Below are 27230 nucleotides of genomic sequence, written 5' to 3'. Positions count from 1 at the left end.
CATTTAGTAATAATAAAAGACATTACAGTTAACAGTTTTGTTGTAATGTAAACTAAAATGTACTATATTTAATATATTGGCTTTTTATAGAATTTCCTAATGGATAAGTATAGCCAGTGGTTTTCCAGAAGAGGTTTTTGTGAATTTTGTTGACTCTTTTGAATTGTTGGAGCTGGATCTCATTTTTTAAAAGAAGTGAATCTTTTTCTTTCTAATTTTTATACGTTGTTATACCGATTAATGTTGAGCTAACACAAGAATTAGCACAGAAGCATAAGGAACACGAGTGAGAGCTTTTTGCAAAAATAATAATATAATTGTAGTGCAATGTTTTATTTAGATTATGCATCATTTCAAAGGGTAAACACACTCCTGCTCTTTTAAACACATTTTACCCATGGTAATTTCTCTCTGTTATTAGTTTGTTGTTAAAATGAAATTAAAATTTATATAACATCCTGTCATATAAATACATAGTAAAAGAGACAGTCTTTTGAATGGCTCTTTGAAATGCACGAATTCCAAAGATTTGGATCCTATAAAAGAGCCGGAAGTCCTTTCACTAGACTCGTGAATTCCACAGTCTCCTGCAGAGGGCAGCATCACAACAGAACGCCCATCTCCCATATGGTTGTGACCGAAGAAGTTGTTCCCGGAAGTAAACAACACAAAAAGCGACAGAAAGATACGGAGCTCTCAAGTTTTCCTTCGAGTTTTACCGAGGTTGAGAGATTATTCTGCCCGAGAACAACATGTCTTTCCCGTCGTCTTTCGGCTCGCAGCTCACGGCCGTCATGGAGGCTCTGCTGAAGGCGGTAGTGGCTGAAGTGACCGCTTTAGTGGAGGACGGAGCCATGGAGCTGAGGCTGGAGCTCCGAGACAGAGACCGGGAGATCCGAGAGAAGGAGCGGGAGATAGAGCAGAGGGACCGTAAGATACTGGAGCTGCGAGCCGCTGTGGATGAGCTCAGAGTCCGGGAGGAGGCGGCTGTGAGCCCCGAGGAGGAGAGACAGGAGGAGAGACAGGAGGAGAGACGGGAGGAGAGACAGGAGGAGACCGAGACCTGCCAACAAGTATGGACCAAAGGTGAAAGAACGGCTCTGCACACGTTCAATTTGGCTGTGATATTGTTTGGTTGTTGGATTTCTCTATTGATTGGCTTTGTAAATATCCAAAACGTAAATTCATAAATGTTGAACCTGATCATTTCTATTTGGGACTACACCTTGTAGAACTCACTGTATGAGTGCATATGCATTTTCCAACATGTATCTAGCTGTCCCCCACCTGCATGAAATAGTATAGGCTTGTAGCATGTTGTGATGTCATCTGAAATCCAGAAATTGAACACTGCTTTGAATCTAGATGAAAATGTACAGTTGTTTTGAGTTGTCTGTGTAATCCCTCAGTCGTCGACGTATGAAAAGAAAACTCCTTCTTGGAGTCCCTGTGAGAGGTACTAGACAGTGCATCAACCAGGGACTCCACTGTTGTACTGGGGGACTTTAATGCCCATGTGGTTAATGACAGTGACACCTGGAGAGGGGTGATTGGGAAGAATGGCCTCCCTGATCTGAACCCGAGTGGTGTTTTGTTAGTAGACTTCTGTGCTAGCCACAGTTTGTCCATAACAAACACCATGTTAGAGCACAAGGGTGTCCATCAGTGCACACGGCACCAGAACACCCTAGATCGGAGGTCAATGATCGACTTTGTTGTCATAACATCTGACCTCCGGCCGCGTGTCTTGGACACTTGGATGAAGAGAGGGGCAGACCTGTCAACTGATCACCACCTGGTGATGAGTTGGATCCGCTGGTGGAGGAGGAAGCTGGACAGACCTGGCAGGCCCAAGCGTACTGTGACAGTCTGTTGGGAATATCTGGTGGAGCACTCTGTCTGTTCAACTCATACCTCCAGGAGAGCTTCTCCCAGATCCCTAGGGAGGCTGGGGACATGGATCATGTTTTTCTGCCTCTATTGTTGATGCGGCTGTGGGACGGTTTGCAGTTGAGTGCTTGCGTCATGTGGAGGAGTTGTATCTCGGGGTCTTGTTCAAGAGTGAGGGAAGAATGGAGCGTGAGATCGACAATTGGAATGGTGCAGCGTCCGCAGTGATGCAGTCGCTATATCAGTCTCTTGTGGTAAAGAAGGAGCTGAGTCGAAAGGCAAAGCTCTCAATCTACCGGTCAATCTACGTTCTGCCCTCAACTATGGTCATGAGCTTTGGGTAATGACCGAAAGAACAAGATTGTGGATACAAGTGGCTGAAATGCACTTCCTCCGCAGTGTGGCTGGGTGCTCCCTTAGAGATAGAGTGAGGAGCTTGGTCACACAGGAGGAGCTCAGAGTAGAGCCATTGCTCCCCCACATCGAGAGGAGCCAGCTGAGGTGGCTTGGGCATCTGCTCAGGATGCCTCCTGGAGGCCTCCCTTGGGAGGTGTTCCGGGCATGTCCCACCGGGAGGAGGCCCCGGGGAAGACCCAGGACATGCTGGAGGGACTCCATGTCTCTCAGCTGGCCTGGGAATGCCTTGAGGTTCCTCAGAGGAGCTGGGGGATGTGTCTGGGATAAGGGAGGTCTGGGAGTCCCTGCTTAGACTGCTGCCCCCACGACCTGGTACAGGATAAGTGGAAGAAAATGGATGGATTTGTCATATTTATCTAGACACCTAAGGGCACTTTACAAAGGATTAAAAGACATAAACAGACAGTAACACATAAAAAAAACAATATAATAACTGAATAGTTAACTGAAAATGAAAAAAGCCATCTTGAACATTTCCGTTCATAGTTACAAGTTCAATGCCATACTGTGGAACATTCCACAAGAAAATGTCTGTGTAGACCCCCAGTTGTCCAGGTCTGATCCATAGCAAAAGATGAAGTTCAAATCTGTCAACTGGACAAATCGTTGTAGGAGTGAAGACGTTTCGCTGCTCATCCAAGCCGCTTCTTCAGTTCTGGTCAGATTGCTGGTGGCCACTGCCTTATATCTATCTGAGGGGAGCTGCTAACCACACTATAACTGTAAACAGCTATTGTTTACAGTTTCAGCTGAGACTACCCAGCCCTTAACGACCCTGCTATTGTTCTCATTGTTCTGGGTCTGAGGATGGAGTTATAGATGGGAGAGAGATTATGTCTGAGACCCCATTCCTGTTTAAGGAAGGATTCTCTTTCCTAACTAAGATTCCTGTCTTTTTCAAACCCACAAACACTTCAAGGCAAAAACTGGTTCACCCAAAGAACAAAACCCTGAGCCATAAACAAAGTAATGTAGTAATGTACTCCATTCAGTGTAGTGAAGAGTGCAATGAGCGTTACATTGGAGAAACTAAACACCTACTCCATAAGAGGATGTACCAACACCGGCGTGAGGGTTCCTCTGGACCCCAGTCCGCCGTACATCTCCATCTCAAAGCCACTAACCACTCCTTTGAAGATAGTGAAGTTCAGATCTTAGCCAGAGAAAAGAAATGGTTTGAGAGGGGAGTTAAAGAAGCTATTTTTGTTAGGAAAGAGAAATCCTTCCTTAAACAGGAATCTATAATTCCATCCTCAGACCCAGAACAATGAGAACAATAGCAGGGTCGTTAAGGGCTGAATAGGGTAGTCTCAGCTGAATCTGGAAACAGTAGCTGTTTACAGTTTCAGTGTGGTTAGCACCTCCCCTCAGATAGACATAGGGCAGTGGCCACCAGCATTCTGACCAGAACTGAAGAAGCGGCTTGGATGAGCAGCGAAACGTCTCCACTCCTACAACGATTTGTCCAGTTGACAGATTTGAACTTCGTCTTCTGCTATTTCCACAAGAAAACTTTCACTGTGCAATTCTAAAAGATCTTTGTCTTTTCAGACGACTCTAAACTTATGGTGAAGTGTGAGCCGATTGAAGAGTTCGCGACAACTTATCCTGATATACACCATGGTCTATGGTCTTCAGCTCCACTGTGTACTACTACTACTACTACTACTACTACTTCTTCTGATACTACTACTGCTAATGCCACTTGTGTATTTGATGACAGCAGTGAATCAACACATGAAACAACACAAAGTTACCGCATGCACTATTCTGAACAGGTAGAAGATTTCCCTCTTATTGAACACGACGATCTACCACTGGATTCACTTCTAAATGAGAATCAGGAGCTATTGCTCTCACAGAAACCTGGATTTTCCCCATTTCTTATAGCCCATCATGTACAAAACAGGGGCTTTAACAGAAAGTTAGCAAAAAGGCGTTTAAATGCAAAGGAGATGAACTATGCCGATCTCAGGTGTGATCAGTGTGGGAAGACGTTTACAGCCAAGAAGAGACTAATGAGTCACCAAAGCGTGCACACCGGAGCCAAGCCGTTCAGCTGCAGAACATGTGGTAAAATGTTTTCAAGACAAGATAACTGTGTTCGGCACGAGAGGTCGCACAGATAAACATGGAAAAGTTTCACTAAACAAATTCTAACAAAGGAAGAAACAAGACTTAAAGAAGACATATTGTGCTTATGTCTGCTATATAGTTATAGTCTATGACACCAGTGATTCATTGTTATATTTTGAATATATAATATGGATTTAAAACTACTAGCCCAGTGGGAGCTGGCACTACCCCAAATGTCAGAACATCAAAGAGCTGCAAAGTTGTCTGGGAATTAATGTACCGAGAAGATTAATTCAGAATAGTAATTTTGAGTAACTGTATACTGGTACTTTTTCATTTGGTGGTATTTAGAATGCAGTTACTTTTCTAAAATCAAAGCAATACACAGCAATACTAGATCACACAATTTAGGTTCCAAACTGCACAATATTACCTCTAAAAAGTTGATTTTGCATAATAAGTCCACTTTAAAAGGTGAACTATGGAACTCTAAAAGATCCGAAGGACATGGTTCTCGACCGGGAAAAGTGTCCCCCTCTCCAGGTGGATCGGTGATTGTATTGTACTGTTGTGGTGAAGGATCTGATTCAAAAGGCAAAGCTCGCAATTTACCAGTCAATCTCTGTTCCTTCTTTCACCTGTCATCATGAACTTAAGCAAGCAAGCAAACAAAAGGTGGCTGGACGGTCCCTTAGAGATGGGAGAGCTGCTACTCCAATCTATCCCCATTTCTACCACCATCAGTACACTCACCCTGCTCTGTGGCACTTTGTTGTGATGACATTTACAAGGTCAGCTCCAGCCTGTAAATCCTGGACTTTTATTAAGTAGTTTTAGATCAATATTTCAGTTTTAAAGGACCCACATTACACTATTCTGTTGTAATGTTATAATATATATAAAATATATGATATATATGATCTGTTTATAATGTTTCCTCATCACAAACAGACCTGCACTTGTGTTTTGTTTCATTCACACGTTTAACACACAAATCCTGCATATTTAGGCTGAGTTCTTCTCTCAAACTGAAAACACTGTTCCACCTTGTGATGTCATCATGTGGTAGTACAGGAAATGCTCCACTCTGTTTTAAATGCCATACTCCTGCACTTGGTTTATTTCAGCCCTGGAATTGGCACTAACTTCTAAACAAAATGTAAAAGATGGCTGTTAACTTCTGCTTTATGACATTTTATTCACTTATAATTAAATATTTTACTTTAGATCTGCTATGACACATTTTGGTAATTAAACATTTGTCATGTTAGTAATTAAAATATTCCTGTCATGTTAAATGTGTTTATTTCTGACAATAAATATCTTCAGTTGTGTACTTAATTTTTAATTAATGTAGTTATGATACAGTTACTGTCCCAGGAATGTGTTGCACATCAGAGTAAATTGAAAAACCAAACCTTTACACAGCCGACTTTGTAATGTTGCATCTTACAACATTTGAACGAAACTGATTTACTATTTCCGTGCGCAATCGTGCAGTTACGGTAATTACATCACTTCCGTAAAACGAGACGTATTTTCTATTATTTTGTCGATTGTTGCCAATTAGCAGCCGCTAGCACAAATCGACACGTCGTATCAGAGCAGAACCTGGGTGTTTCTGAGCGGTGAGCGGGGAAATGTCTCTCCTTTAGCCCGGTTGGTGTCTCCGGTTCATGGTCAGACACGGTGGACTCGTGAGTTAAACTTCCTCCGTGCGCCCCGGGTTTGTTTGGGTCTGTCTGACCAAGCCACGATGTTGAGCAGCGGGCAACTTCGGACTCGTATCGCCGCTATAGTGGAATCTCTGTGCCGAACCGCGGTCACCGAAATCTCCAAAATCGTGGAGGATGGAATGATGGTGCTGCGCCTGGAGACGTGCTACCGGGAGAGCGAGATCAAGCGGCTGAAGGGAGATATTGCCCGGCTTCAGGTGGAGCTGAGAGCGGCGCAGGAGGCAGGGGCCACGCCGAGAAGGGAGCACGGAACACGGGGTTAGTCAGAGAGGATGGCCCGTGGAGTTGAACCGAGGGCATACAGTTTAAAGACCTTCTTATGGGAGGCTAGTATTTCCAAATAGGCCACTGGATTATCACGCATGTATGATTATCATGCATGTATGATTATCATGCATGTATGATTATCATGCATGTATACGCAGAGCTATATGTGTTTCGATACACGCTTAGAATAAAATGGATGGCATGGATTTGGTTTCAAAAGAGGATAGCCTCGTGTTAAAAGAGCAGTAAGGTATAAGCCTAGGTATAATGACTATAAGGGAAATCACGATGGGTGTTCTTGACCTGTACAATACAAAATGAAGAAGCCTATTGTCAACAACTAGAAATGAATGAAGTGCAGTTTACTCAGATAAATAACTATGGGGAACGGTAGTCACAAAAACGTTGGTATCAGGAAGGAACTGTTTACCTGAAAATAGGGATAATCAGAATATAGACTGATGATTTGTTGGGGTCATGAACGATTGTGCAAATAATGACTCGGGTGACATTTCACACCTCTGGGTAGTTCAGTGAAATTAACTAATACCCTAATTGTTTACACTATGCGTTAAGTTACTGTCTCACATTATCCCAGACAGTTTATTTCCTATCATGGAGCATTATAAACAATGAGGGGGAAAAAAGCACAAAGTTCAGATATCAATGAGAACCATGTGGAAACAACTGCATAGACTATCCTAGAGAGTTGTTTCTGTTGGACTTTGTGTAAAGAGTTCAAACTCAAACATAACCCTGACTCATAAAGACAGGGTATTTTACTTCTATGTGGTATTAGCTGCTAACCCATTATACTATATCACTTCTTATTGTTTTAAAAATGCTCTATTCACCAAAAACAACTTGTTTTATAAGTTTCACACATAATGTTACAGCTAACTGTAAATGGGTTTGAATAGGGCTGGGGAGAGATTTCAAAATTACACGCAAGGATGACATCTAAAACCTCTCTAGGCATGTTTTTGATGGGGGAACAACATTATAACAGGGTACAAAATTAAAAAAAAAATCTATTTGCATAATATCCCCTCTCTAAAGAGGGTAAAATGTCAGGGACAGTAGGGGCACAGTGCAGATTTTGCTCCTGGGACCTAATAAATAGGCATAACGAGTTCAGGCCAAAATGCATAAGGGTCTGCGTGATTTATCAAAACAAGAGCACGAACCTTGCAGAAATTTAACACAATGGAAAGGTAAATTATCTGCAGAATATACACAGTCCCAGTTTCTACACCACCGGTGCATTAACAGTAATGTATAGTAAAAGTGCACAATTCTACACTTGATTCACAAAGTTAAAACAGGAATGGGGCCTCAGACATCATCTATCCTCAATCCGACCTCAGACCTAAAGCAAAACAAAGAACATAGGGAACAACAGGGCTAGCAAGGTTGCTAATAGGTGTGAAACCACTCATTAGGGGCTAAAATGACTAGGCTAACTAGGACTCAAGCACTGTGCACCCTTAGCGTAGCACAATAGACCTACAAACAAAAAAATGTAAAGAATAGTTGTTTTGAGTTTCAGTGTAGTTAGCTCCTCCCTTCTGACAAATATAAGGCAGTGTTCACCAATAATCTGACCAGAAGTAGGGGCTTGGATGAGCAGCCAAATGTTTTCACTCCTACAACGTTTTGTCCAGTTGACAGATTATATTTTTTCTTTTGTGATGGATCAGATTATGCAGATACTTTAATCTAAAGTCAATTCATTAAATTCATATTAATCAAATTCATTCAAGTTAATTTTGTGTCATATTGCCCATCACTCCATATTGACCTGGTTTAGGACTAGTGGTACTCAGAAAGCCAGGATTTTCTTAAGTGGTATTCTGTGTGAAGAGTTTACCAGTTGAGTTTAGGGGGTGGGGAGCTATGATTAGGGTAAGGCTTACAGCAGAGCCCTGGGAACCAGAATAACCCTAAGTTCCCACAAGCACTTCACAGCTCTAGATTTACAAGAGTGGGAGAGAAGGGGAAGGTAGAGTGATAGAAAATGTATAACAAATGAGTACAATACAAACATTTAAAATTCAATTTTGATACCAAGGAATCGATTCAATAGGTAATACCAATTCTGATACCACAATGATAATAAAAAAATAAATAAAAACAAACACACAGCCGAATGAGATCATCAACATTAATAGCTCTTTCTTTTATATTACCATGTGGTATCTCTATAATCTCTCGCCCAGGTAGGTTCCATAGTGGTCCATATACAAGTCTGTGTGCTTTTATACTTGTTCTGATACAACTCAAGATTAATGTGACTTTTTAGCATTGATACTTGACTTGATAAATGACTAGTTGGATTTAGTATTGATTAATGTGTTTGATTTTTTATTCTATTGACAACGCTATAACAAATTGCGTTTATTTGTTGCTAAGTAAATGGGATTTAAGACTTTCTCAGCAGAAGTTGGACAAGGAACATCCCACCCAGTTGTCAGAGAAATGTGAAGCGACACAAAGTGTTGGGGTTGTGACGTGGCATTTGATTGGTGAAGGTCAGATGAATTCAATACAAATTACCATATATAAACATATTCTTCATAATCGTTCATGGCCTAATGAGTCCTCAACATTCAAGATGCACTGCGTAACTTTTCTGGTGGAGGGCCCGTCACCTGCTTGTCTTCATTCAGATGTATTGTTTTGCCTAGAATGTTCCACAGTCTGACATTAAACCTTTCTCCATGGATACAAACAGTTCACGTCACCAGGCCAAGTCACAGATCAGATCCGTGGTTTTTCAAGATTTTTCTTAGCAATACACCTTGTGGTAAAAAGGAGCTGAGTTGCAAGGCAAAGCTCTCGATTTACCGGTCAATCTACGTTCGTACCTTCACCTATGGTCATGAGCTCTGGGTAATGACGAGATCACGGATACAAGCAGCCGAAATGGGTTTCCTCCGTAGGGTGGCCATGTGCACCCTTAGGGATAGGGTGAGGAGCTCGGAGTAGAGCCATTGCTCCTACACGTTGAGAGGAACCAGTTGAGGTGGCTCGGGCATCTCCTCAGGATGCCTCCTGGACGCCTCCCAAGGGAGGGGTTTTGGGCATGTCCCATTGAGAGGAGGCCCCGGGGAAGACCCAAGACACACTGGAGGGACTGTGTCTCTCAGCTGGCCTGGGAACGCCTTGGGGTCCCACTGGAGGAGCTGGAGGACATGTCCGTGGTGAGGGAAGTCTAGGGCTGTGTCTCAATTCGCCAAATGCACCCTTCAAGGGTCCTTACGAAGTACTCTTCAAAAGTGTAGTTTCAAGGTTCCGGTCGAGAGTCTGCCCTCCTCAGTGTAGCCTCCATCTTGCTGAAGTGGGACAGGCCCACACCACGGACCGCACTTCCACCTCTGTCTTTGAACGTACGATACGTACATTACGTACGTTATTTTTAATGATTTATTATTTAATAGAAAAAAGTCAAGATGTCGTCGTCACAGCCGTTTCTTTCTGTTTAGATTGAATATCAATAGGCAAATATAACGTTCGAGGTGATTTTTTTACTCAATTGTAGCTACTTCATAACTTTAACAAAATAAACCTTGTGAAAACGTAACAACAGAGACAGAGGTAACAATATCATTTTGACATTCATAGTCTATAAACCAGAGACACTGATTAGTTGTACATATAGTGGGATATTCCAGTTTAATGGTTCGGTATTTTGGCCAGTGGCTACACCACTTTAATAACAGTAGAGGGCGCTGTTTCCCTTCTATGCCGTGCCAGTTCTTTTCATCTGATTATTATAAGGTATTTTTTAGCAGTGCAGCGCTACATCAAGCTAGTGTCTTGATTTACTAACACGAAGGTAAATGACACGTGCCCACGAGGGGCGCAGACCTATGGAATGTACCGGAACTGAGGAAGATTTTGTGCACGTCTCAGGACTCTGTTCTGCCCTTTCCTCAGAGTCCGTTGCTTTATTGTTCACATTACCTGTGTGGATCATTAAACTCTTCTGACTTTATGTTTCAGTCTCTTGGTCTTTGACACTTACAATAGAAACGAAGATTCTTACATTATTCTTATTGCAGTAATAATTTTTAATGATAATAATGTCTCTTATTGTCTAGCAATAACTCCACATTCCTTTATTCCATGTAACTCTCCTCCTTTTTAATCATCAAACACACTGTACAGATCTTTATTCAGATTTAACAGTTTCATGTTGCTCTGTTGTAGATGAGGTAAACCAGTACGAACATTTGAACGTGTATTGCGCAACGGACTCCATTTTCTTCTCTTTTTTGCGTAGCCGCGGTGCATGACGGGATATAGAAGTGCGTGAAGTGTGCACGGATGCAGGCTTCGGTTACGTCCGATCTCCATGGAAACGGTGCAAAGGGAAGGGCAGGTTTGTCGGGCGCATTCAGTAGGGTGTGTTGAAATGGGACAGCCCTTGTCGCGCCGGAAATCACATCACTGCCCTTCGAACCGCCCTTCCAATGGTGATTCTAAGGCCAGGTGGGCGAATTGAGACACAGCCTAGGAGTCCCTGCTCAGACTGCTGCCCCCGTGACCTGGCCCCGGATAGGTGGAAGAAAATGGATGGAATGGACAATGCCTGTAATGGAATGCATGCAAAACAAATACTATACACAAGCAGGTCACACCCTCAGCCAGAAATATTATGTAGTGTATCTTAAAGTCATAGTATGTAATTTTTCACCAAAATAGTCTAAAAAAATACATGTTTTTCACTTTTGCTGCATTGAAAAAAGTAGAAAAACAAGATCCTTACTGGGAGAGATGATGTTTCCATGGAAATCTTATTTATTTGATTATAGTATTTCACAGTATGGTTTAAAACGTCTATTGAGAATGTTCCAAAATATGTTTTCTACTCTATTTGCATGGAATCTTGCAGGTGACGTGCTATCTCCAAAAAGTTATATTCTGTACCTTTAAACAATTAAGTACCAAAGTCCTCTTCTCTAATGGCAATCCCACACCACCTGTGATCATTTTGGTGAAGTAGTCAGTAAGGCTGGGCATCTTTAAGATTTTGCCGATATGATATACTCAATACATAGGCCACGATACATACCTCGATACAGTACATTTTCAATTTGATACAATACAATACAATATATTTCAAATCAATTCAATACGATTCATTGGAAAATATAGGCTTTCAACCCCATTTTCACAAAAAATAAACATTAATGATGCATTTATCTTCCATTTACTGAAGATGAATTAACATAACCAAGTACACTTTTTACTAATGAGAACAACACATCACACTGTTTCATTGGTCAATGTTATTAATTCGCAGCTTATATGAGCGCCACATTTACATGTGCAGCTTAACGACTCTAAAGGATCACAACATATCTACTAAAGCACAACTGTGATATTAAAGGTTTTTATTAAACCATTATCTGTGCTAAGCTAATATGAAATACACCTATTTTAATCAAAACAGTGAATCACATGTCAGATTTTCTGCATAAACAACTTTCTTTCCTCTAAAGAAGCCAAACAATTGTAGTACTGTATACAAAAAATATATATATATATCAATACAGCAGGCCATGATATCAATACTGTATCATTAAATTAAACTATACAATATATCTTTGTTTTGATATTTTTGCGCACCCTAAGTAGTCAGTGCAGATCATGGGTTTCAGCTTCCTGTTATATGAGACATTTAGAGGACTTTCCACCATTCAAAAGATATAATATTTTATTTTTAATTGTCATTTGCTATTGTAACAGTCATAATTTTCTATCATTCTGAAAGTCAGATAAGAACTAACATTGATGTTTGTTTTCACAGACAACCTGTCTATCCAAAACAAAGACACATCCTCCATATTTGTCACTTTTATCCCAACAACCAGCCACAACAACCAACCTGTGTCATTGGTGCAAAGTAGAACGCTAGAAGACCGAAGTGAAGACCCTCTTTCAAGGCCAATAGAATCACACAGAATCTCCATTTTGGAAAGGGACAATGACCAAACCGCATCACAAAATGCCAATTTAGGACGGTCTGAAAATAGCCTGCCCCATTTGCCGAATTCTTCTGTGGAAGTGGGGGTGAGTGGGAGACATTTTGGATTTAACCCATACAGCGTGGAGGCGAAGAAGGAAAAAATCTGTCCATACTGTGGGAAGTGCTTTGAGCGATCGGCACATTTGGAGAGACACAAGATGATCCACACAGGAGAGAAGCCATTTCAGTGTGAGACCTGCGGACGCTGTTTTAACCAGAAGTGCAGTTTAAAGGAGCACCGCAAGATCCACATCCGAGGTAAGGAGGGAAAAGAGAGATTGGGTTCATATTAATGTTGTCACGATACAAACATTTTGAACTCTGCAATACCCAATACCATTTACAATACCACATGACGATAAAATATGCTCCTTTTGCAGTAATGGAATGTGATTTTCATATACAACATATAAGTACTTTCTTTATCTAAGGATGAGGTCTCATAATCGTTCTGTTGTGGAATTTGTAATAGTAAAAACCTTAAACTATAAAATCAACAGAGAAGTTGTCTTGAATCAAAGAGTCTGATTTATTGAATCAATTGGGCACAATTGTCAAAGAGCTGTTGTCCCTAATAGTGTTGATTCACCCTCAGCTGACAAATGAACATACATACAGTGTATTTATACCATCAGAACAATCATACCTGTTTAGTTTAATCTAAGTGGCTCAAAGCCGCTGCACACATCATCTCGTAGGCTAACAGACAAGAGATACAGTATACCCGTGCGTAATAACAGATAGTATAACAAAGGATAGGTCAAAGAGATCCATAACAATACAAGTAAAGATTTAGGATAAAGAATAAAGCTTAAATAAATAAATAAATAAAGCTCAAAATCATACTAAAACTGTTCAGGAATCTAAAATTTTGTCCTGTTAATGTGACTTTTTTTTTTTTTTATAGTATCAGTTGCTAAAATGAGTGATACTAAAACTGATATCGAAACTAGACAATTAGTGTCTGATGTTTGATCATTTTGATTACCCTACCCGATATCAGTTTTAGTAACATCACACCAGTTAAAATAAATGTTGTGAAAATGCTGATTTATGGTGTAATACAGTGAGGTCTTTGGTGTAGTCGAGGGTCACCAACCTTTTTCAAACTGAGAGCTACTTCACAGGCACACAAAGGGTTATCAGTAAATAACATATTTGCTCAGTTTGCCTTTAGTTATACATTATTAATAATGATTAATGATAATCATCTATGTGAAGACACTGATCACATTAATGATTTCTCACAATTATCAACAATGAGCAAGGTGGGAAACCGATATCAATATTCAGCTCTTTAACTTCTTTAATGTTAATAATTGTAAAATTTTCAGATGATCACTTACATCACTACATCTCATAGGAAAAGTGTCCCATTTTCACAAGCCACTGACAAGCTTTTTTAACAAAACATGAACTTTGTTGCACCTGTTTAAAAAAGTGATCAACTATGTAATGCTAAAGAAAAATCAACTTACATATTTTTAAATAAATCTCAGTTGCTTTTTGTGACTTTTTCACCGGTCTTGTGAAAAAAGACTTGCTTACCCAAAGCTGCCTTTAGCTCAAGGCTTTTTCTGCCTGTCGTGCACCTCCTGGTGGGTAGTTAGCATGGAGCTTTTGTAACATGTAGTGAAACGTCCCACCACATTGCACTGCTTGCAGTTGTCACAGTCGCCTCGTAGATGAGACACATGCAGGTTTCTTTTACAGTCGTAAAGTTCATTGTGAAAGTGATTATTTTTTTTCTGCCATATTTTTGGGTAAGAAACTGCATTCAGTGCTCATCTTCACAGCGCTCGCGGGCTGAGCACTGTTTTTGTCACGTGCACAATACTAACCTTTGAACTGAGTAGGTCAGATTTCACCTTAACTTAATGTATACTGAACATATTTTTAAGATATTGTCATTTATAAATAATAATAATAATAATACATTTTATTTGTTAGGCGCCTTTCAAGGCTCTCAAGGTCGCCGTACATACATACATACACAATACAAATTGAACAATGTAAAATGATTAAAAATACATTTAAAAACAAAGATTAAAAGACAGAGCAGTTATGGTCAGAGTGGTCAGGGTGAGAAGGCCTTTCTAAACAGATGAGTTTTGAGTTTAGATTTGAAGTGTGGGAGTGAGTGTGTGTTGCGGAGGTCATGGGGGAGGGAGTTCCAGAGCTGGGGAGCAGAGCAGCTGAAGGCTCTGCTCCCCATAGTGACAAGACGGGCAGGAGGGACAATGAGGTGCAGGGAAGAGGAGGAGCGGAGGGAGCGGGCAGGTGTGATGATGTGAATGAGGTCAGACAGGTATGGAGGGGCCAGGTTGTGGAGAGCTTTGTATGTGAGGAGTATGATTTTGTAGTGTATGCGGTGCGTGATGGGGAGCCAGTGGAGCTGTTGCAGGACAGGTGTGATGTGGTGATGGGAGGGTGTGTGTGTGATAATGCGGGCAGCTGAGTTTTGGACCAGTTGGAGTTTATGGAGTGATTTCTGTGGGAGTCCGAACAGAAGAGAATTGCAATAGTCTATACGGGAAGTGACCAGGCTATGGATGAGGATGGCGGTGGTGTGTGGGGTGAGTGAGGGACAGAGGCGGTGGATGTTTCTGAGGTGGAAATAGGCGGACCGGGTGATGTTGTTGATATGGGAGGTGAAGGAAAGTGTGCTGTCGAGGACACTCGACATAAATCTACATAAAGGGTGATTTAAAAAAAAAAAAGAGCAACAGAATAAAATTTAATTTTAGATTCAGCTTATTAGTGAGTTGTGCTGTTTTTAGAACCGGCCTGCTGGTGACTCTTGTAGGCCTTGGGGGCGACCTGGTGCCCGCAGCCACCTTGTTGGTGAACCCTGGTCTAGTCACTAATATAAATAATCATGTTCAACATTTGTAAATTTACCTTTTGGATATTTAATGGCAAAAGTACAATGTAATCAATAGGACCACCAACCTAACCCTAACTACCAACTGGTTTTAAAACTGAGCTTGAGAACAGGTTAGAATTCTATGGTGGAAGTTGCTGTTCAACTGTCAGATTGCAGATTTGTTGACCTGGTTTATGGTTAATATCTCTGTGATTACTGGACCTATTCACCTGAAACAAAAACTGGCACAATGTTAAGTATTACCTCTATCCGCACACTTCACAAAGGTTACTTCAATACTGGCCCACCACTGCCCGTCAAGTGATGACAGCGACGTGCACCATATGATCACTTCTGACAAATCAGAGAGATGCGACTAGAATGGAGCTAGCATGCAAGCTCAGAGAATATGTGGACTATGGCATAGTAGGACTGTTACAATAGCTTGAAACACTGGAATAAATATGTGATTGCATTTTTCAAACATACAGAGTTATTTTCTGTTAAAGACTTTAAACCACAAGATCAGCATGGCAATTTTATGGACCCAAGTCAAACAAATGATGACTAGGTTCATTTGTGGATTTTCTTTTATAAACTGTGATTCACTCTTACAGTTATGTACACCTTTCTCCATCTGTAACTTTAGTAAATTAAGTTTTTAAGGTGAGGTTTGGAATGTAGGCAGTCAGGCAGAGTTGTGCCTAGATCTAAGCCGTAAATCCCATAGAACGAGCAAGCTTCAGGCCATGAGAAGCACAGCTGCAAGGCCTGTATTATGCCATACAGTTGGACATTTTAGTTTAATCTATAGCACGTTTAGCCATAGAACCCTTAAATCTGGAGTTTTGGAATTTGTGCAGCTAACAATTTTAAAAGAGACTGATGTGACCGGTGGACTTCTGTGTTGTGTTATTTTGTGAGGTCCTGAGGAGCCACGAGACACGATGGTAACTTTTGGAGGTAGTCACCTTTAATCAGGTTCACAAAAATGTAAAGCTGTATGAACATGTACCTCAATTTGGTCCAGCCCACACTTTTCCCAACACTTGATTCGCATAGGGAAGAGGCGGGACTCAAACCCCGAATTTATACCAGGGGCAAGGCAAAGGACACACAAAGAAGAAAAAAATACATAGAAGAAGCGGCTGGAGAACCAAGGTTGCACATAAAATTAAACACCAGGTATGAACAGAATTGTAATGAACAAAAACACCATTTTGTGTAATTATATATACCTAGAATTACACAAAATTCTAACAGCACATAACACAGGTTGTCAAAAAGAAAGCCAGTCACAGAAATCATAAGTCCAGTAGGCAAGAAAACCATCTAAAGACCAAGAGGCAAAAAGTGCTGCCCTTTACACCACCTAATAACAACCATTCACAATGTGCATAAAATAGGAGGAACATAGACATAGTTAGCAAGTGGCCCAACAAATGGTTACAACTCACACCAGGCGGAGCCCCATAAATCAAATAGACCCAGGATGTGGTGCGGTCAACACTGGACTCACTCAGATTCAGAGGGGCAGTGGGAAGGTAGGATTTGGCTTCTCCATTGACCATGGATACCTCATGCTCCTCTAGGGCAAAAGTGACACCAGCAGCAGGCTGAGCCTCTGTTACATCCAGCAAACCATCCAGTGGCAGGAAATTGACCTTAAGGAGTAAGTTGCGGTGCACAGTTTTTTCATTACCTGCTTGATCTTTGATCTTGTAGATGTGAAGGTCTGACTTAGCAGCAACATCATAAACTACTGCCTCCCACTTGTCCGACAGCTTCCTCTTTCCTTTGACACCCTTATTTGCCAACAGCACCCAGTCTCCAACTGACAGAGGTAAGCCTTTGACACGCTTATTGTTCTGTTTGGTTGTTTGTCTGATTGGTGTTTCTCAACAACGCTGTGTCCATGAGCCAGGGTCATGACAGAATGAAGATGATCCATGAGTGACTTGACATAGGCATTTGTAGTCACCAACAGAGGCATCATGAAGAACATTCTTGAAGAGGAGATCGACCGGCAACCGGGGAATTCTCCCAAACAGCAGGTAGAAGGGGGCATATCCTGTTGTTTTATGAGCTGTGCAATTATATCTCAAGGCCTGAATCATCTATGGCCACTTCTGCTTAGTCCGTGGGGGCAACAATCTCAACATATTCCCCAATGTCCTGTTGAACCTCGCTGTGAATCCATTGCCCATAAGGTGGTATGGTGTGATATGAGACTTGATGACACCGCTCATTTCCAGCAACGCTGCCACCAATTCACTCTCGAAGCTCGGACCCTGGTCAGAGTGGATGCACTGGGGAAAGCCATAGACACAGAAGAACCCCTCCCAAAGCTTCTTAGCCACACTCTTTGCGGACTGATCGCGGCAAGGGAAAGTGTTGGCCAATTTAGTAAAATGGTCTGTGACCACAAGGACATCCACTGATTTCTTGCTACTGTCCTTGGCAGACCAAAAGTCAATGCACGCTAGTTCCACTGGTAAACTGGTCTTTATGTTCTCTAGTGGGGCTCTAGCAGATGGTTCAGGGGTCTTACTGAGAACACATCGTAGACACGTAGTTGTGTACATCTTTCTCCATATCATACCAAAAGAAACGCTGACAAGCCAGTGATAGAGTGCATGGCTGCCTTTGGTGACCAGCATAGTAATGAATGCCAGAGAGCACAGATGACTTGAGGGATTCCGGGACAACAAACTGGAAGCGTTTGTGCTTGGTCAAAGGATCTTTAGTGACATGGTACAGAATTCCATCCAGGATTGCCAGCCTTTCCCACTGCGTCAAAGTCCTCAGGCTCTGCTGACTTTCATGGGCACCCTCACGCCTGGAAGGCCTTTGTTTCCTCCTCTCATAGAAGGCCACTCTGGACACCACAGCATCACATTCTTGGTGAGACTGAACCGGGAGAAGACAACACTGAGATGACTCAAAAACTCCTCCTCAGAAGGAGCAAACACCAACAAATCATCCAAGCAGCATAGAAGACTGGAGAAATTCAGATCACCGAATATGCTGAGCATCATTCGCATAAAGAAGGCAGGACTGTTGCAGAGGCCTTCGGGCAAGCGATTGTACTCATACAGGCCAAGGGGTGTAGTAAAGGCTGTGTAACATCTGTCAGATTCATGGAGACGGATGTTGTAAAACCCTGAAATCAGATCCACAGTACTGAATAAGGCGTTCCCTCCAAGGGCAGCAAGACAGTCCGACTGGTGGGGCAGGGGGTGGGCCTCCTTAAAAGTCCTAGCGTTAAGCCAGCGAAAGTCATATCCGCAAGTCTCCCGACTTCTTCCACACCAGCACCAGAGGAGAGGCAGACTTACTGATTATGCCTCTCATCTCCATCTCAGACAGAACCTCTCTCAACTTCTGATAGTGAGCAGGTGGCACTCTTCAAAAAGGGAGCCTGAAGGGACGGTCATCGGTAAGGTGAATTCAATAGACAAATTCCTGGAAAACACGTCCTGGAAGCTCGACTGCAGGTCAGCCAGCTTGTTCTTCCACTCACCCGACACTTGACAGCCTTCTATGTCAGTGTCACTGAGCCCACAGTCCTTCAACAACTGCACAGGGTTAGGAGGAGTACCTGGGAGACCAGATGAAGCAGTGGACAGACCCTGGGTGACAGGAAAATCCTCTAAGGCCACACAGGGGAACACATCAGCCAGCTTGACATTTCATTGCAGGGTGACAGCAGTCTGTGTGGGATTGAGGACCTTCATGGGGACCCAGTGATCTCCCCACATTGGTGTAATGACTCGGCCAACCATGATCTTCTTAGGCGTGGAATGTGCAGACGTGGGCTATACAATGACAGTGCTGCCAGGTAACAGAGGAGCAGAGGGTGGCAGCTTGCCCAAGACTATGTATTCCATCTGCGGCAGCAATATAACAGCCTGTTGTAATCTCAGAGTTCCAACCTTGTCCAGAACCTCAGAGCCCAACCACCGGGAAGTGCAACACAGCAACTGGAGGAATTGCTGACAGTCCGCATCGGAGGTACAAGAGGATATCATTTCCCAATATTTCTCTTCAGATTTCATCTTCTGGACAATGGGACGGATCACATTTGTGCCAACAATAAACTCATCCTTCTGTCCAGGAACCAGAATTGTTTGCACCATGAACTTGAAACCATAGATCTCAATGTCCAACTCATAGATACGTCTAGGCTGAGTAACGAGACCACCGCAACCCATGAGAACCACCTGCTCAGGAACAGGTTACGGATTTAGGACCATGCCGGCAGCTCTCAACTTGGCCTCCGCCAACTCACTGAGTGTACATGACATACTGCCAGAGTCCAGCATCTCTCTCAAAGACATCTTATTGCTGACAGACACAGGAGTATAAAACAGCTCAGTGACTTCTTCAATCTTTTGAGACCCAACCAGAATTACAGTCCTGTCTTCAGGGTAGCTTTTACAACAGTTGACATACACAGAGTGAGGATCAGATGGCTTGATGAGGGTATCAGTAACATCGCCCGTGTTGCCCCTCTCATCACACAGGCTGACTAGTTTAAATCAACATTAAGGGGAGGAGTGGTGGGCAGAGGCCTGCCCTTTTGTGTACATTCATTCCTCATTGTGACCCCAGCCCCTGGGACAACAGATGGAACTTAGCCTTTGGCTATAATCTGGCGTATTTACATTCATGTTGAATCATGTCTGTTCATCAATATGCATTGTCCCAGTCAAATAAATAAATATGCCTGTACAATCTACAATGTCAATGAGTGGTGTGTTCACCGGAACCACAAACTTGACAAGCCCGCCGCTGGGGGACGCTGATGGGTTCGACCGTGACCTGCCCACTTCTGGTTATTTGTCAAAGAGGCAGTGCACAGAGAAAGCACCTTGTCAAACATGGCCACCATTTACTGGGCAACACGATCAAGTTTGGCAACACTGGAGGCGGAGGCAACCTCAACAGCTGTCCACTCCTCTGGGGCCTTCATTTAAAAAGACAGAGAAAGAGCAGGGTCAGGACAGTGACTTATGAACATCATCACAACCGCAGAGCTGGGGTCCTCCACAGATTTACCACATCTCCTGGGGCACTCTTCCACTGCATCAATAGATTTATTCAGACGAATCCAATAGTCCACTGTAAAAGTCTCTCATTGGCATGTTGGAGCATGTGAGTTCACTAAAGTGCCATTTTAGGATGTCAAATACAGCTGTAATCAAATCACACCCACCCAGATCAGGGCGACAGCGGAGTGACACCTTAACCACATCACGAGCTTTGCCTGCCAGCCTAGACATTATCAGTTCATATTTTTCTTCAGGTGGTTCACAGTTAGCCCTAGACAGATAGAACTTCATCATCCCCTCCCATTCCTGCACGGAAAATGTGTCACTCCAGTCAACGGTGGGGTTTGGCTTAAGACTGAACCACAACTTTCAGCTGGGAAAAGTCCAAAAAGTCCAGGGGAGTGGGGGGCACACCGACAGCAGGCAGCTGAGTCTGGCAGGGCTGATGCTGGTGCATGGTGTTCAGATTGTTAGCAGTACTATCCCCTATTTGTTTTGCCAAATCAGGTATTATATCACTAAGTGCATCATGTGTCACAACACGTGTGGGGTCTGAGTGTACATTAGCAATGGGAGTAGAGGTGGCAATGGGTGGGCTTAACACAGTCCTATTAATAACAGAGTTCATGGAATTACTATCAGTATTTAAGGCCTTGCCCTTCCCAATACAAGGCAGATTCGAGTTAAACATGTTGGCTAAACCCAATGAAGAGCCTTTTTTTTATTTTAACTCAAAACAAAATCAAATTCACTTTTAACAGCATTTTGTCAGAATGAAACAGCCAATATCCTTTAACACTGCGCAAGCCCAAAACCTGACAGGCCGCGCTCAGGGAAGCATTCGGCGGCAAGAGGGTGACGTCACAGGGTCCAGCACACAGCACACCAAAGGTGCAAGAAGGGAGAGGCAGCAGAGCAGAGAAGCCAAAGGATGCCAACAGCAGCACGGAGGCCAGGAGATCGCTCAATGGCAATGTCACGGTTTGAACAGCACCAAGTGTGACTGCTGCACTTCTGCGTTCTGTTATTTTGTGAGGTGCTGAGGAGTCAGGAGGCACAGCAGTAACTTTTGGAGGCCTTTAATCTGCTTCACAAAAATATAAAACTGTATGAACATGTGCCTCAATTTGGTCCAGCTCACACTCTTCCCAACACTAATTCGCAAATGAAAGAGGCGGGAGTCAAACCCCAAATTTATACCAGGGGCAAGGCGAAGGACACGCAAAGAACAAAAAAAACAACATAGAAGCGGCTGGAGGACCAAGGCTGCACATAAAATTAAACACCAGGTATGAACAGAACACCATTTTAATTATACATATGTCTGAACCGGTTACACTGAGATTTGATTATTTCTATTGGTCAATGATCAGCTTGGATCTTTTTAATGGAGAGCTCTACAGCCAATCCTCTGTCAGTAAAAGCATGTGGTTTAGAGTTCAGACTTTGGTGGAAGAAATGTAAACATTTTTGGGGTTTAAATTGTTGTATTTATTTGCGGGAAATAAAAATAAAAATTTTAAGTATTTTTACATGACAAAAAATTTAATGTAATATTGTGATTGATTGATGAGTTCTTTTGAATAGTTTTTGAATAAGTAGGAGCCTGGGCACAAGGAACAATTTATCTACTATATCAAGTACTTATGTAATCTATGTAATTTCAACGGCTGATTTATTCCTTTATTTTTGTCTTTTATATTTCATCTGTTTACAACTTTAGAAACTGCCAAGTTTCAAATTAAAAACTTCAAACTGTTCAATTTAAAATGTTTTGCTACTTAAAATGTACTTTTAATATGATTTGTCTTTCTCCTACAGATGCCCAACTTGCAGTCCAAAACTCGGCATCTGGAGAGAAGTTGGCTCCCAAAAACGAGTCCATTGAAAATCATTCACTGAATCCAGAGGAGACCCAACAAACGGCACCCAACCCTGTCGTCCTCACCCAAAACCATGACACCCTCATCTCATTTGCACCTGTCAAGTATGCACCTGTCAAGTCTGAACCTGTTGAGCCAAGAATCGAACCTGTACAAAACCACCAAACGATTTCCAAAACAATTCCCCAAGAATGCAATGATTTAAGCCTGAGAATTGAACCTTCAACCTCATTTTTGGGTTTACAGCCGCTCTCTCCTCCTATGGACACCTCTAGTGGCAGTCAGCAGTACTGCATAAAGGACAGTAACATGCTAGACTTGCCTAAAAGAGCGCCTAGACCAAAGAAGATGTATCCATGTCCATACTGTCCGAAGGTGTTTTGGAGGAGTGAACATTTGGAGAGGCACGTTCGGATCCACACAGGTGAGAAGCCTTATGGGTGTTATATCTGCGGCCGCTTCTTCAGTCAAACCAGCAGCCTCAAAGGACACATGAAAACTCACATCAACATCAAGATCAGGGGACACCTATTAGGTAAGGCATAGAGCTCCATCAATATGTTTTTTTTTTGTTTTTTTTTCAATGGCTGATGCTGTAAAAGATCCAGAGAAACCGAGGGCTAGTAGATTCTGCTGATATTTTTAGGCCGTAGCCCATATGCAGAAAAAAAATAAAGGCATTTTTTGAAGACTAGGAATGTTTTACATAGATAGACCTCATATCTGCTTTATTCTGGTCATTTTTAGCTCATTGAAAAAGACGCTCATTTTCATGTGGCGCGAACAAAGCATTTACCGTAGACAGCGTATTTCCTACAAGATTTCAGCAAAGGAGTGAAAGCTGTTATCTTTAAAAGACATAAAACATGAGTTAATTCGTCCTGACACAAGTGTGTGAAGCATGTGGTCTGAAGTTGCCCCTGTGACGGCAGACCACTGCAGTCTCTGCAGCGCGAAGACTGTGAGCATTCAGTGGACTGCATAACAAGCACTCTCTGGGTCCTACAAGGGGGCCTGTTAAACTTATTTTTATTTTATATAATAATTTATTAATTAATTTAATAATTTATTATTTTTATAATTAATTTCCTTCTGTGTGTCCACTAGGGATGGGACGATATATGATAATATCGTTAATCGCGATAAAAAAGGTCCGCAATTAATCGTTCGTGACATTTTTTTATAATCATGATCATCGCGCACAATTATAATCGCCTTTACGGCACCACACTGCCTCATGTTTCCAGTTCTAATACAACGTTTAGATGTTAGTTTGTGGTGTTTGCCCACTCTGACATAGCAATGACACTTGTAGCTTCTGTGCTTATCTCTGTCTGAACTATATTCTGTCAGATATCAACAATAAACAAAGTCTGATCCGTAACTCTTCACAGGAATGTAACAGTGCGCGCCTCACCCGTGCGCACAGATGAGAGGCTAATGTGTGCACATCTTAGATTTTTACCTACAATAATGCAAACTGCAGAATAAAACAACACCTTTTAAACAAGACAAATTAAGTCTAATTCATCCATCCATCCATCCATCCATCTTCTTCCGCTTTATCCGGGGCCGGGTCGCGGGGGCAGCAGTCTAAGCAGGGACTCCCAGACTTCCCTCACCCCGGACACGTCCTCCAGCTCCTCCGGTGGGACCCCAAGGCGTTCCCAGGCCAGCCGAGAGACATAGTCCCTCCAGCGTGTCCTGGGTCTTCCCCGGGGCCTCCTCCCGGTGGGACATGCCCAAAACACCTCCCTAGGGAGGCGTCCAGGAGGCATCCTGAGCAGATGCCCGAGCCACCTCAGCTGGTTCCTCTCAACGTGTAGGAGCAGCGGCTCTACTCCGAGCTCCTCCCGTGTGACCGCGCTCCTCACCCTATCCCTAAGGGTGCGCCCGGCCACTCTGCGGAGGAAGCCCATTTCAGCCGCTTGTATCCGCGATCTTGTCCTTTCGGTCATGACCCAGAGCTCATGACCATAGGTGAGGGTAGGAACGTAGATTGACCGGTAAATCGAGAGCTTCGCCTTCCGGCTCAGCTCCTTCTTTACCACAACGGACCGATACAGCGACCACATCACTGCAGACGCTGCACCGATCCGCCTGTCAATCTCCCGCTCCATCCTTCCCTCACTCGTGAACAAGACCCCGAGATACTTGAACTCCTCCACTTGGGGCAGAGACTCACCACCCACCCGGAGAGAGCAAACCACCTTTTTCCGGTCGAGAACCATGGCCTCGGATTTGGAGGAGCTGATTCTCATCCCAGCCGCTTCACACTCGGCTGCAAACCGCCCCAGTGCCTGCTGCAGGTCCTGGCTCGAAGAAGCCATCAGGACAACATCATCCGCAAACAGCAGAGATGAAATCCTGTGGTTCCCAAACCAGGCCCCCTCCGGCCCCTGGCTGCGCCTAGAAATTCTGTTCATTATATTTATGGACAGAATTTCTAGGCGCAGCCAGGGGTGCCACCGGTGACAAAGGGCAGCCCTGGCGGAGTCCAACATGCACCGGGAACAGGTCTGACTTACTGCCGGCAATGCAAACACAGCTCCTGCTCCGGTCATACAGGGACCGGACAGCCCTTAGCAAAGAGCCCCGGACCCCATACTCCCAGAGCACCCCCCAAAGGACACCACGAGGGACACGGTCGAATGCCTTCTCCAGATCCACAAAACACATGTGGACTGGTTGGGCATACTCCCATGAGCCCTCGAGGACCCGATGGAGAGTATAGAGCTGGTCCAGTGTTCCACGACCAGGACGAAAACCACACTGCTCCTCCTGAATCCGAGGTTCGACTATCGGTCGGATTCTCCTCTCCAGTACCCTGGAATAGACCTTACCGGGAAGGCTGAGGAGTGTGATTCCCCTGTAATTGGAACACACCCTCCGGTCCCCCTTCTTATACAGAGGGACCACCACCCCGGTCTGCCATTCCACAGGTACTGTCCCCAACCGCCACGCGATGTTGCAGAGACGTGTCAGCCAAGACAGCCCCACAACATCCAGAGACTTGAGGTACTCAGGACGGATCTCGTCCACCCCCGGAGCCTTACCACCGAGGAGCTTGCCAACCACCTCAGTGACTTCAGCCAGGGTGATGGACGAGTCCGCCTCTGGGACCCCAGTTTCTGCTTCCTCCTCGGAAGACGTGACAGTGGGATTGAGGAGATCCTCAAAGTATTCCTTCCACCGCCCGACAACATCCCCAGTCGAAGTCAGCAGCTCTCCACCCGTACTGTAAACAGTGTTGGTGAAGCACTGCTTCCCCCTCCTGAGGCGTCGGACGGTGTGCCAGAATCTCTTTGAGGCCGTCCGATAGTCCTCCTCCATGGCCTCCCCGAACTCCTCCCAACCCCGAGTTTTTGCCCCTGTGTGACTGCCCGAGCCGCGGCACGCTTGGCCCGCCGGTACTCATCACATCACATCAGGAGTCCCACGAGCCAACAAGGCTCGATAGGACTCCTTCTTCAGCTTGACGGCATCCCTTACTTCCGGTGTCCACCCTCTCTTCACCCGAGTGTCCAAGACACGCGGTCGGAGGTCAGATGACACGACAACAAAGTCGATCATCGACCTCCGACCTAGAGTGTCCTGGTGCCACGTGCACCGATGGACACCCTTGTGCTCGAACATGGTGTTCGTTATGGACAAACTGTGACTAGCACAGAAGTCCAATAACAAAACACCGCTCGGGTTCAGATCGGGGAGGCCGTTCCTCCCAATCACGCCCCTCCAAGTGTCACTGTCGTTACCCACATGGGCGTTGAAGTCCCCCAGGAGAACAACGGAGTCCCCGGTTGGTGCACTGTCTAGTACCCCTCCCAGGGACTCCAAGAAGGCCGGGTACTCTGCACTGCTGTTTGGCCCGTAGGCCGACACAACAGTGAGAGACCTGTCCCCGACCCGAAGGCGCAGGGACGCGACCCTCTCGTTCACCAGAGTGAACCCCAACACGCAGCGGCTGAGCTGTGGGGCAATGAGCAAGCCCACACCAGCTCGCCGCCGCTCCCCGCGGGCAACGCCAGAGAAATGGAGAGTCCAACCCCTCTCAAGAAGTTGGGTTCCAGAGCCCAAGCTGTGGAGGTGAGGCAGACTATATCTAGCCGGTAACGCTCAACCTCCCGCACAAGCTCAGGCTCCTTCCCCCCCAGCGAGGTGACGTTCCACGTCCCCAGAGCTAGTCTCCATGTCCAGAGATCCGGTCGTCGAGGTCCCCGCCTTCGACTGCCGCCCGGATCTCTCCGCACCCGCCCCTCATGGCTCCTCCCGCAGGTGGTGGGTCCACGGGAGGACGGCCCCACGTCGTTCCTTCGGGCTGGGCCCGACCGGGCTCCGTGGGGAAAGGCCCGGCCACCAGGCGCTCGCTGCCGAGCACCCACCCCAGGCCTGGCTCCAGGGTGGGGCCCCGGTAACGCCAGTCCGGGCGACGTAAACGGCCTCGTTGGATTTCTCTTCATGATGGGCTTCTGAACCGCTCTTAGTCAGACCCGTCTCCCAGGACCTGTTTGCCATGGGTGACCCTACCAGGGGCATGAAGCCCCCGACAACATAGCTCCCAGGATCATTCGGGTGCTCAAACCCCTCCACCACGTTAAGGTGGCGGTTCGGGGAAGGGCTAATTCATACAGCTGAACACAAATGTGCCAGAGCGCATGGTCCGAATGCGCACTATGTGCACAGCAGCAAAGCTAACGATTATACACGGTATATTTTACCTACAATTAAGTCAATAGCAGAATAAACCACGCTTACCGATCGAGAACAGCATCCAATCCATCCAAAAAAAATAAGGTCCTTTACTCCTGAGTCCACTGTGGGATCTTTACTCTTTGCCATGAACCGCTCCGGGTCCAAGATGCCTCTAGTTTAACTTGTACAAACATCCACAGTGTCCTTGATCACGTACTCCCTTTGGTTTGTCCATTTCGTCATGTTTAAAACGCAAAACAACAGTGCGTAAAATGCGCCATTATGCACACATTTCTGCATCCACTTGTTTCCCAA

At 44.3% G+C, this 27230-nt stretch overlaps 2 protein-coding genes across 3 annotated transcripts in view; both read left to right on the top strand.

Moving 5' to 3' along the window:
- Positions 1–648: 648 nt before the first annotated feature.
- On the top strand, positions 649–5722 carry si:dkeyp-68b7.7 (merozoite surface protein 9). Of its 2 annotated transcripts, none has more exons than XM_055228524.1 (2): positions 649–1073; positions 3859–5722. In XM_055228524.1, exons 1-2 carry the CDS (start codon positions 753–755, stop codon positions 3877–3879), a joined length of 342 nt encoding a protein of 113 aa, XP_055084499.1. In that variant the 5' UTR covers positions 649–752; the 3' UTR covers positions 3880–5722. The 2 variants fall into 2 exon arrangements, with proteins under 2 accessions (XP_055084499.1, XP_055084498.1); XM_055228523.1 differs by having other exon boundaries at positions 649–1086.
- A 230-nt stretch (positions 5723–5952) lies between these two features.
- LOC117384824 (zinc finger protein 83-like) overlaps positions 5953–27230 on the top strand; it is a 30843-nt gene continuing 9565 nt past the window's right edge. The window contains exons 1-3 of the mRNA XM_055228513.1: positions 5953–6377; positions 12202–12678; positions 22162–22758. Coding sequence (XP_055084488.1) covers positions 6140–6377; positions 12202–12678; positions 22162–22758 — 1312 coding nt within the window. The 5' untranslated portion in view covers positions 5953–6139. The remainder of the gene's footprint in view (positions 6378–12201; positions 12679–22161; positions 22759–27230) is intronic.

The sequence above is a fragment of the Periophthalmus magnuspinnatus genome, chromosome 17 (genome assembly GCF_009829125.3).
Source record: "Periophthalmus magnuspinnatus isolate fPerMag1 chromosome 17, fPerMag1.2.pri, whole genome shotgun sequence".
NCBI classification, from domain to species: domain Eukaryota; kingdom Metazoa; phylum Chordata; class Actinopteri; order Gobiiformes; family Gobiidae; genus Periophthalmus; species Periophthalmus magnuspinnatus.
The sequence above is the reverse complement of the archived record's forward strand: the minus strand, read 5'-3'. Positions and strand labels throughout refer to the sequence as shown.

What these genes read in the sequence shown, in the direction of transcription:
- si:dkeyp-68b7.7 (XM_055228523.1), top strand. Translation starts at nt 753, where the DNA reads ATGTCTTTCCCGTCGTCTTTCGGCTCGCAGCTCACGGCCGTCATGGAG. An exon ending in CCAACAAGTATGGACCAAAG is followed by an intron (nt 1,087 to 3,858) that starts GTGAAAGAACGG and finishes TTGTCTTTTCAG; the next exon opens with ACGACTCTAAACTTATGGTG.